The sequence below is a fragment of the Nelumbo nucifera genome, chromosome 2 (genome assembly GCF_055504915.1).
Source record: "Nelumbo nucifera cultivar China Antique chromosome 2, China Antique-T2T, whole genome shotgun sequence".
NCBI lineage: Eukaryota > Viridiplantae > Streptophyta > Magnoliopsida > Proteales > Nelumbonaceae > Nelumbo > Nelumbo nucifera.
In genome coordinates this window covers 47,412,626-47,424,976 of record NC_142650.1, presented here as the reverse complement: position 1 = coordinate 47,424,976, position 12,351 = coordinate 47,412,626, and the positions used below count along the sequence as shown (strand labels likewise).

General features: G+C 34.5%; 1 protein-coding gene and 1 non-coding gene across 2 annotated transcripts; one reads left to right on the top strand and one right to left on the bottom strand.

The window, feature by feature from the left end:
• Window positions 1–3,123: 3,123 nt before the first annotated feature.
• On the top strand, window positions 3,124–9,718 carry LOC104602518 (uncharacterized protein At5g01610-like). The gene is made up of 3 exons (XM_010266237.3): window positions 3,124–3,401; window positions 8,636–8,690; window positions 9,193–9,718. The coding sequence occupies exons 1-3, from the start codon at window positions 3,315–3,317 to the stop codon at window positions 9,561–9,563; spliced, it is 513 nt and encodes a 170-aa protein (XP_010264539.1). The 5' UTR covers window positions 3,124–3,314; the 3' UTR covers window positions 9,564–9,718.
• A 1,391-nt stretch (window positions 9,719–11,109) lies between these two features.
• Window positions 11,110–11,180, bottom strand: TRNAG-GCC (transfer RNA glycine (anticodon GCC)). Its single transcript has one exon. It is a non-coding gene; the product is annotated as a tRNA-Gly (tRNA).
• Window positions 11,181–12,351: the final 1,171 nt, after the last annotated feature.

The following is a 12,351-nucleotide window of genomic DNA, read 5'->3' as shown; positions in this document are numbered from 1 at the left end:
CTTCAACTTTAACCTTGCTGTTAACAGATCTGCAACTTTCCTCCAGTCAAGAATGGGAGCTGAAGCTTCAACTATCAATTTACTTTCCCAATCCCCTCTCTGTATGTTTACTCCCATTCTGTAAATGCATGCCCCAGCTAACACTAAAGGAGTCTCTTGCTTAGTCTTGTTCACCACACTACTAGACCTGTTTATCTTCCTTTTTACTATTGCTTCTCTTTTTACACTCATGCGTTTCAGCAGTTCACATAAGGCGCCAAGAACTGCCTTCCAGCCCTGACTCTTCCTTCCTTCTGGAAAGCAGATCATCTGCTTTCTACCCTTGCCAAAAAATTCTGTCAAGGAGATAAAATAACCTTTAAGGTTTCTCTTACACTCTACAACAACCCTTCTTCCAGATTCTGAGAAAAGCTCTTTCCAACTATTTTGCTTGCCTTTGTTACTTACACCTTCCACAAACTCCTTGAGCCCTTCAATTACCCCCAGTCCTTCTAACAACACCATCCCTCTCTTTGCTTCCCTGATCTTCAAACTCAGCTGACCATTTAATCTCTGCTCCTCAAATAGGAGTTCCTTAGATTCAATCTTCAAAACTTTTTTCCAACGGCCTACCTCCACAAATTCTCCCATCTCAGCTCCTCCCCCTCTCCCCCTCTCAGCAACCTTCTCTTTGCTTCACCCTCTCACCCTCTCAGCAACCCTCTCTTTGCTTCACCCTCTCACCCTTGGAAAGCTCTTTGGAATGGTACTTTATTATTTATGTATGTTGCTTATTGACTTTCAATGATCTTTGACATAATTTGCTTGATCACTGGTGGGCTCAATATATGTTACCGCTCACCGCTCGGTGAAAACTAGAAAGCATAAGGCGAAGTTCTACATTGAAGTTCATCCGACACTAGAGATGTCACTTGCATAAATAGATGCTGAGCTTTTGATGGAAAACAATCTGATTATTTTTTCAGTCGTTCATTCCTGTACGCTTCCCCCTCCCCCCCCCCCCCCCATTTGAAAGAAGACATTTTTGTTTATTAAAAGATTAATCTCTCTCTCTCACACGCAGCATTGTATAGGGATAGATCATTATTCAGGTCTTTTAGACGTTTTTTATCATAAACTAAAGGTTCTTTAGACATTAATGTCACGGCTGAAGTGGTTGGACTGGATGAGTTATTGTTTTGCCATTTTTGTCATTTAGTGGACAAAAATAACTAAACAATAAACCATTCAAAGATATAATGATCAACCTAAATTCAACTTCAGCTTGGAAGGAGCTTACAACTTTCTTAATAATTTATTCACTGAAAACAAAAACCTTTTAAGTTATTTAGGGCCTATTTGTTTCCTCTTAATTTTTATTTCTTAAGAGGAATCTTTTAACTTTAAGAGAAAAATGGCTGTTGGTTTTCTCTTATAATTTTTTTTTGTTTTTCAATGATACTCTAAAAAAGACAAACAAAAACTCTCATATATAGGGTTAAAATGGATATTTGATCATTTATAGAGTTCAAAATTCAAAACAACATTCTCTGCATTCAGAGTTCAGAAGAAAAAAAATTCACAATACTAATATATCTCTTAATGTAATTATTGTACTTACAGATGTCAGACTTCAGAGCAAATGAATAGGCCCTTAGTTAAGCCACCTCAGCTATTATCAAAGCATCCCTATCCAGTAGCCACAATTGAGTTATGTTGGGATAGTGTTGGTAGTGTTCGATTTGCAGTAGATCCCTACCTCCCGCAATCTCCCTATGTGTTCCAAAAGGCCCCTATGAAGCATCTACATTTGCTCCCAACAACATGGTTCCAAACAATGTTGCAACAAGCTTTTGCAGCTGTACATTGGGGACATCTTGCCATGAAGGAAAAGAGAGATGTTTACAGCTGCAATGGCTTGTTGGGACTGTGTTAGGAGCAGATCTAAACCCACATGAGACAGCTCTAAAACCCTTGCAAATCAGATTTTGGTCCTCATAAGACCATGGTCACACCATTCATACAGTCCCTTGCAGCTTTGCATTAGGAATATCTCCTTGTATGATTTTTTTTAATGGGGGGTGGGGGGGAAATGCAAGGCCGTAATCTCTTTATTCATCTTATAAAAAAAAAAAAAAAGAAACAGCACTGCACAAAAATAGGGCTGCAAAAGTATCTAATCAAATCCAAATTTGACTCGTATATATTTGAGTTCCAATAGTATTTTATCTATGGGATTGGAATGCATATGAATTGCAACGAGATATTGAATAGTATTAATAAATTAAACTAAAAATAATTAGAAGATTATACGTTAATAAAATGGATTAAAAATGACTTTAACATTATATTGCATTAGCGAAATGAATTGAAAATAAACTTAAATTTATGACAATCTTGTAAAAATAAAGAATTTGAACCTATTCCACTGATACAATATAAAATTTAAGTATGTATGAGTGTATATATTTAAATGAAATAGAATTAAATTTGGATATTGTTATATCGGATAAGGGTGGATGCATATTCGATCCAGTTATAAACATATCATTTTTTTTTTATATATCTACACAACTGTGGTAGTCCATCCTCCATCCCATAACCCGCAACCCGAATTTAATATAAACATATCAAACTCGGGTCACCCTAATGGGATCGGCTTCAAATCTGAATTTGGATAAAAGGATATCGTTTGCAGCCCTAAACGGAAGGGTCTGGCCTAATTAATTGTTTATTCTGCTACATAACTCTATTACTTAATACCCAAAAATAAATAAATTAATAAATGTATATCTACGTAGAAATGTGCTTGATCTAATCATGAAGATATACTGGGTCTGGGCTCCGCTGAATGTTAAAATCATCTACTGGCTCAGTGTCTCTGTCCATGAAAATCAATTGGACAGTAGTCCATAGATTAACGGCCCGGGGCTCTGTTTGTTCATTCCCGCCAAAGTCTGAAGTCCAAACCACCTTATAGAGCAGTAGTTGTAGGAATTCCTAAATCCTAAGCAATAGCGGGCAACCAGAAGTTCGTACTTTTAAGTTTTATCATCGCATTCACATTATCTTCCACTTTAAGCATTTAACCGCATTAACAAGAAAATAAGAAATAAATTAAAATAAGAGCGAAGTCAGATGACCGGACCGGACCGGACAAGTACAAAGAAAAGTCGCAGGGAAGACCCGACGCCCTTTTTCTCTGCAGATTGCGGGGACGATTTTCGGAGAAAAGGAAACCAGTTTCGGAAGGGATTGCTTCTCTCGCTTCCTGAGAGATAGTCTAGTAATCTATTTAATCCTCTGAGAGAGAGAGAGAGAGAGAGAGCACGTTAATGGATCAGATCCTGAACAAGGTGGGGTCCTACTGGTTCAGCAGGAGAGCCAGCAAGGAATTCGATTCCGTCGGCGATGATCTCAACGTATGGTCCTCTTTATCTGTATCTTCACCTACAAAACTAGGATTTCAAATATTTTCTGTTCGTGAGCAGTGTTTTTTACTTTTTTATTATTTTTTTTCTTTTTGTTAACTCTATGTTTAATCTCTTAACTCAATTGATTTTGGTTTATCAGATCATTTTGATGTTTTTTTTCTTTTAGTTGTTGGGTAACCTAGAAGAGGACCGGAATTTCAGCTTTCATAGCTAGGTTGTATTTAATTGTCGTTATTTATTCCTTAAACCCATAGTTTAAACCTGGAGATAATTAACGTTTAATGTTAAAAAAAAGTAACTTCTGGTTGAAGCCTCCGTCAATCACTGTGGCAATTCTCTTTTCAGTTTTATAAGGCATGTTGGTTTGCTTCTTGTTAATGCATGTAGTATTTTGTCAGTGGCGAAGGTCATAAACCACTGAATACTGATGATCTGCCTAAGAGGGAGATTTGGAAACCTTATCGATTTAAATGAAATCAATGATGTCTTAAACCGCAAATAGGATTATAGGAAGTGGGTTATTATTACTTTATGCTTTAAATAAAACCAATGTAAAAGTTTCATTAAATCAACATGCTTTACAATCTGAGATATACAATTTGCACTTCGCCACTTTGTACGAAATGGTTAAGGTTGGGAGAAAAGTGACCCATCTGAATTCAAAGACTGGAAATGTGAAGGAGGTTTGGGCCATGTGTCTGTATACCGAATCAAGGGACTGAGATCAATATGAAGATGAGAATTTGCTAATATTGATTGGTGTTGAGAGTTATCCAGAACAGGCTTTGGCTGATTAGCAAGCATAAATAAATACTTTTCCAAATCACTTTATATATAGCCTCCAGTGTCTTCAACTGTCCACAAAAGTGATGGTGATACCTCTCCTGCCACACATTATAAGCAGCACTGCAGAGAACAACATGACCAATATTATCAATGATAAAATCTCCTATGAAGATTCTTTTCATCTATATGATCTCACAGCACCACCTAAGCATTCTTCTTCTATTAGATTAAAGCAACTAAGGTACATAGTCAGACTTTATCTGAAAAGCTGCATCCAAAGAATAAAACGATCCACATTCTTTGTGCTTGTACTACCGAAATAGACACAGTTCAATGAGGGCTCTCCAAGTTGTGAAGCAATGTCTAGGAACATTGGGTAAGAACCAAACTAATTTCCAATCAACTTGTCTGCCATCTTCACAGATCAGGTTCCAAACTGAAGAAATAGTAAAGTCATCTATGACTGTTTGAGTCCACACGACAGCATCAGCTTCTTTGTAGTTTATTTAGCAACAGCATTAAGCTGATTCCATGATTCAAGAAGCTGAGGTGAGGAAGAAGGACTATGCACCTAATCCCATTCCATTAGTAATAGTACTAACAATATCCATCCTGTCTAGTTGGCCTATTATTGTTCTTTGGCCTTTCATTATATTATATATATATATATATAATATAAGTGAAGAGTTGTATTATTTATTATATTCATCACAAGAGAACAGACCATCACCAATCTGTAGTTGTATATGGTAGGATCTCGTCTTTCTTTGTATTGTCTTGTGCTTTCTGTTAAATGAATATAATTTTAGTTTCTGACTCAAAGAAAGGGTTTCAGTAGGTTCACAATAAGTGCCTATTGTACATATTGATATATGTTAATAATGAGAGCACATTGTTACAAAACAGCAGATCTTAATTATGATTATGGTATAGTAGGGAAAGTTTTCAAATTTGCTGGTATGTAGTTTTATCTCTTCAACCAGTTAAGTCAATAAACGAAAACATCCCCAAAATTAACGTTTGAGAGCCTGCTGCAGTTCATTATTTGACCATAGATGTATTGATAGAACAAACTACTAAGAATGTTGGCTTCCATATTTAGTATTGCAATCATAAAGATATATCATTCATGACATTTGTCCGTCCTTGACAATATTCTAGTGATTCTAAATCATTTCTGTGGTGATTGAACTGAACTTCAACCATAATGAGAAAGTTCTAAATCATTCTAAATCATTTGTTGTGAGCAAGTTCTTTATAAGTTTTACATTCTTTTTAGTCATCCATAGTTGGCATGAAAGGAGTATTTAGATTTTTCAGCTACTAGGAGTGTAGAATCTGTCAGATAATAAGTTTAATTATCACAATCCATCAAAAAGTTTATACTCTGATTAGAAAATCAGGAAGGAAGAACTTTTCCATGAAGGACTCCCTTCATAAATCAATTGTCTATAACTCTAATGGTTTTCCATCCATAGGAATATAGGATTGATATGACAGTTCATCAAGGAAGGAGATGTTCTGGGCAAGGTTCAAAGTATCGATACGCCCCTGTGTATTGGCAGAGGCGTATTGGTACTAAAAATTATGAGCGTTATGCTTTTTTAGTTTTTTTTTTCAAAACTTGATTTTTGGGGAGGCTTTTTAGTGTTTTCTTATTAAGATAGGGGGGGGGGGGTCCCGAGACACCTGTAAACAGGTGTATCAGGACCCAAAAGATACAATACAACATGCCCGATACAGGGCGTATCGTATCGATACTTTGAACCTTGGTTCTGGGGCATCCATCCATGTGATTTTTTAGTTAAGGAGTATTTCAAAAGGGTGGATCTGTGGATATGCACTTGGGGAAGGGTTATCATACTGAAAACCTTCTATAATGAAGTAGAACCAAGAAACACATCCTCAGATGATTACAGAGGGTGAAACAAGATAAAAAAAAATAACTACATGTTGAAATTCATTATATATTTATAATTAAGGAACCTGTACAACATTTTTACTAATGAAACATCATACGACAAAGTTGACATATTGTCTCATATCTATAGTCCTTGTAGATTAAAGAAACTGATTTCATCTTGTATTGGTTTATTAAGTCCAAAGGCAACAATTAATTGTGATTAGCAAGTTACCTTCTAAAGCAATTAATAGAGATACATGATTGTATTGGTTTTTGAACAATATGTGAAGTTTGTAGTCCAGTGGTACTTCCACTATAACTAAATTGTGGCAGAGCTTAAATTCCAGATAATATGTCTTGCCTATTGTGATTTTAAGACATTATTAATCAATCACCCAACAGGTTAAAGAATGGTTCAAGTTGGTGATCAACTCTAAGATGAAATGCTGCATAGATGATCTTGTCAGGTTGCTTCTTTTGTTCTTTTACAGAGATTCTTGGTTGGGTTGGATAAGTGGGGAATGGGTAGAAAGCACATTTAACCATGGTGGGGGTGGGAAATGTTGCATGGAGGGGGATATGGGAACCAGAACCTAAGGCATGTCCACGAGTCTGACTCAGCAAGATGAGAAAACATGAACTCATAGACACCTCTATGGAAAAGTATATACTATTAAAATAGTTGATGTTTTTTGAAGCTCACATCAAATACCTGCAGAAGGGGGGTCTCAAATGTATCCTTTGTTATCAATTAACAGTTGATACAAAAAATGATGTTCACCTTGTAAATTAGCTGTTTATTTTAAAAAGGAATGTTATATACACGTCTCCTCAAGAATCCATGGAGTGCTGGACTTTCATGCATGTCTAAAGTGGACATGTCTATTTAGGAGAGTCCATGCAACATTAGTTCTGAGAGCAAACACTGGATCCCCTGGCTTCATTCAAGATAGTTGTCAAGGCGATGCCTAGGCGACAAAGGCGCCCTTTGAGGCTCGCCTCGCCTAATTGCCTAACAGTTTTCTACTTCCTACTATAAAATACTTTTTTATTCATTCTTTTTGAGATTATAATTATAAAATAGACATTATTAGACTAAAATAATTATTTTTTGTGTTTATATACTAATTTCTTTTTATGATTTTCTTATTTATTAGGGTTTAATCAACACAAACATTGCTAAATGCTGTATTGAACCCTCAAAGACTTAAAAACCTGAACCAATAAGGAAGAACTAAAAATTTTATCTAATCAGCAAATTTTCCTCTTCCATATATTCTTCTTCTACTACTACTACTACTACCAGTATTTTTTATTTTTTTCTTTTCCTAAAACAAAAATAAGGGTTCAGCCCCTGTATTTTTTGAATTTTATTTTCCTTCTTCCTTTTCTTCTCATGAATATATTGATTTTCTATACTTTAATATGAAATTTATACTTTTCGTATGAAAATCATGAATAATCATTAAAGAAATATGGTTATGGTACCTAGGGAACTACCCTAGGATCTATGTTTTTAACATAAAAAATCCATCACCTAGGCGATGCCTAGGTGACTAGGCGACAAGGCGCCCCCCAGTCGCTTAGCCTTGCCTTGGCGCCTTGAAAACTATATCAAGTTTTCCTATACAAGATATGTTTGTTTACCAAATTAAATTGGTGAGAAAAATTACCTGCAATCTTTGAGATTCTCTAAAACCTAGAAGGAAAGGCATACACAAACAGGGAAGATAAAGTTCATTCAGATTCTCTTTGATGTTAAACCAGGCCATTCCACTCCACCAAAACTAACTACCATGATTGATATCTTCAGTTCTTCTTCTATGTGCACATTCCATTCATCTAGCATAATTATTCCTTAGGTTGATTGTGGATTTATTTGCATATAGCCTGCTGTTTACCATTGCGATCTCCTCATAAGGGATTCTCAGCAAGCCAGGCTGCACTGACCTATGCCTGACTCGGTTTGGGTTCATGAATATTGATGTTTATCGTATTTGGTTTATCCATTGCATTAAATAATTAAAATATATATAATTACTTGTTTAATTGAGTTCTCCTTAACTGATTTAGCTTGGCTTTTGAGATGAAATGATTGAGTTCAGGTTTGTTCCATGACTAACCTATCATTTTTCTATATGACTTTCTGCTTTTATTAGGTTAACTTATTGCTTATTTGTGTATTAAGGCAACAACTCCATTCTTTTTTCCTTTTCTTTTTCTTTTTGTTGATCATCTAACTTCATTCATTATTTACCTAAATTTAACAAGGCTGATTGTCATTTATTAGGTTAACTTATTGCTTATTTGTGTATTAAGGCAACAACTCCATTCTTTTTTCCTTTTCTTTTTCTTTTTGTTGATCATCTAACTTCATTCATTATTTACCTAAATTTAACAAGGCTGATTGTCATTTTCATGCTATAATGTGAGTCATCTTCTGCTTTGTTTTAGATTTTTAATTTTGTCTAGTATTAGCTAATAACTGTAATTGTTTTAGTCCCATACTGACATTAGCTTCTTAAATATTCAGTCATTGTCAAGCAGCATTGAGGGTGGAGCGAAATGGTTAGTTAATAAAATTAAAGGTACATTTCTTTCTCCCTACTTCTGGTTCCTTTCCTCTTTTTGTGTCCATTTTCATGATTCTTAAATGCTTTAATTTGAATTAGTATTTGAAATATTCTGTTTGGTTTGGTTTGGTTTCTTGCCTGAAATTCAAATTATTGTGCATATATGCAGTATTTGTGAATAGGCTTTGCTTCATTTTTTTTTGTGGATCTCCAGAACATCTTACAAAGCTATTGTTGTTGCTCCTGAAATATGCCCTTGAAATAAATGAACTATTTGTAGAAAAATCAGTCCATGGGATGTAATAGTATTGTCGTTATAAATTTATAAAGCCAATAGGCCCAATATGTTGGCACTTTGAATATCTTCCAAGAAGAATTCGATTGATGTGGGGCAATCGGCTATCATGCATTATCTTTGTTCTTATGGTATTTATGGTAAGAATTCATATATATATTTTTCCTTTTCTGAATGAAAATCTGCAATATTTTCAATTAAGTGATCTTTTGATTTTTGCAGGAAAAATGCAAAAGCCATTGCCAGAGCTGTTGCGGGAGTATGACATGGCAGTAGGCATCTTCCCTCGTGACGCTACAAACTATGAGTTTAACGAAGAGACAGGGAAGTTAACTGTGTTCATACCATCCGTGTGTGAGGTTGGGTACAGAGACTCATCAGTCTTGCGTTTTGCCACAACTGTGACTGGGTACCTGGAGAAAGGAAAGCTAACTGATGTTGAAGGAATTAAGACCAAGGTGATGATTTGGGTGAAGGTGACCAGCATTTCCACCCAAGGATCAAAGATCCATTTCATGGCGGGGATGAAGAAATCCAGGAAGAGGGAGGCTTATGAGGTCCTTAGAGATGGAATCATTGTAGATAAATTTTAAATTTTAGCTTTGTTTGAACGTATGTAGGAGTGTTTCATAGTCTTCTCATACGTGATACGTGGTGTCTAGAAGTAGAATTGTGTTTCTTGTTTGAAAAGCCTCTGTGTGTTTATTTGATGACTCTCACCTTTTAATGTATCGTCTAATTATCATCATTTAGGAAATTTGTTGCCTAATTCACGTAGGGATTAGTTAGCGATAGAATAGAGATATTCTACTAACATAATGAAAGAAGAAAAAAAAAAAAAAAAGAAGAGAATTGCAATTTACATCTCAATTCCTCAAATTCTTAGAGTTCAAAATTCTTCTTTCATTTTTTTTCCTAGTAGGCTTGTAGCTTTTTTTTAATTCGAAATTATCCTATAAATTGTATTTAATTTTGGATTTTAGTAGTGGTGGGTTATCAGGTTATGGCGACCTTGGTTTCCTCCTAAGTTGATCAATCCGAAATATTTAATGAACTCGATTTACTCAATCGGGCATCAAACTTCGTAAGAGACCCGCCCATCTCATCATCCATGATCTTAGATGCATAATGCGTTATGGGACGTCAAAAGAGCGTTTTGACGGTTTTTGTCATGATCCAGGGATCCCTTTTTTTAAATTGTCTAAAACTAATTATAAGTTTTCAGCATTTTTCTTAAATTCATTACAATTTTTTAAAAATGTTTAAAATTCACCATGTCACTAATTTGACCTTAAACAGATTAACAGGTGTTAATATATTATCATTTTAATTTTTATAGCAAAATATAAAATATATACAAAATAAATTAATGGGTGTTAATATATTACTATTTTAATATTTAGACATGAAAAAAGGAAAAAAGTTTAAAAAATATTTTCAAATATAAAATACATAAAAATATAGAAATTACAAAAAATATAAAAAATTATAGAAATTGCAAACAAAATAAAAAAAATATTTTCAAATTATAGAAACTAGAAATTAAAAAACAAAGTCAGAAAATAAAAATTGTAGAAAAAAACCAAAAATTATAGAAAACATAGAAATTGTAATAAATAACAAAAATAAAAATATAGGGAAACTTATAGATTGTAGAAAATAGAAAAATGTAAAAAAAAAACAGATATTATAAAAAACATTGAAAATTATAACAAAACACTAAAAATGCAAAATAAAAAAAGAAAATTGAAAACTGAAAAAACCATTTTTCCTCTAACTCACCATTCAGGCATTCAAGGATAATTTGATTATAAAAATTGTTATTTATGCTAATGAACACGGTGCACTAACTGAAGGTGAGTTTTAGACATTTTAAAAAGTTGTAATGAATTCAAGAGAAATGTTGTTTTTAGACAATTTCCCCTTTTTTAAATCTCCAACAGACTTCTCTTAGTCCCAGTCTTATGTCTGAGACTGAGATGCTCAGCCATGGGCCCATGGTGGACTGGTGGCGAGCTGGACTATGATGGCGAGAACGAGGAGAGAGATGAAAAGGGTACACGCCGGCACGCGGAACTCCCGATAAAATTGTGAATCAAAAGAAGCAGCTTGAAACTTCTAAGAACGTTTGCAAAAGGATGCACCAGCCGGGAATCGAACCCGGGTCTGTACCGTGGCAGGGTACTATTCTACCACTAGACCACTGGTGCTTGTTGGTGCTCGCATCCGACAAGTTTATAATTAATAGATTCATATAATTAGGTTTTGGTTAACGCTTTTTTCCATTTTTCGCCGGGTTGAACAGGACCCATTGACAAGCATGTGTGACACTCATCTCTGTTATGTCTATCCATTAATGAATTTAAACATTATCTTGATAGAAACCATTGCCTCTTACATTTATTACCAATAAATCCTAGGGCATCGTTCAGAAGTATCACAGAACGACAAATTTGTGGTATTTATCATATTAAATTCTGCTTAATTTTAATTGATTCATTTTTTTAGTGTATTTATACTAATCACATCTTCTTTTGTTGTACAGTGCAACATATGCATCATATCGCTTGATCTCAAGGATTTACATAAACGGTTAGAAATTATCTAATGGTTTAGGTCTTTCTTTTCTTATATTAGTTATAGGCAAATCTATGATGCTGTAAAGGCGTGATACCATATGAGATTTGACCAATCAAATTCCCTCGACCAATTTTGAAGACTATCATCTCATTGGTTATCACTTTTATGATATTGTTTGGTTGGTTAGAATTTTTTTAATATCACAATCGGATCTAACATATCCACCCAAGGCTAAACTGTTGACTAGTCACTCGGATGAAAACAACAGTTTTATACATCCTGATATGCCAATAAGGATGTATTGATATGTATTGGGGTGTATCGATACTTTGAACTTTAGGCATTTTTTATTTTCAAAAATAGATTAGGGGGATAGATCTTCAGTTCCAATCAAGGTTCAAAGTAGTGATACACCCGCCAATACACTGAAGGATATATCGATGTGTATTGGGGTGCATCAATACTTTGAACCTTAGGCATCTTTTCATTCATTTTTTTTTTTTAATGCATAGGGGGATAAGTCTTGAGGCCTTGCGTGCCTATTGCCTTAAATGGATCAAAACCTCAAAAACACTAGGGATCTATTTGGCTTGTAATTAGAATTGAAATCAAAATCGAAATTAAAATAAAAATCGGAATAGTCTATTCCTATAGTCTAGTTCTCATGGGAATCAAAATGAGAATTAGAATAAGTTGGAATAAGATTTCATTCCCAAGGGAATGGTCATTCCCTCAAATTGGAGAATGTCATTCCTACAAACCAAACAGTTGGAATGGAAGGGAATGGTCCAATTCTAATTC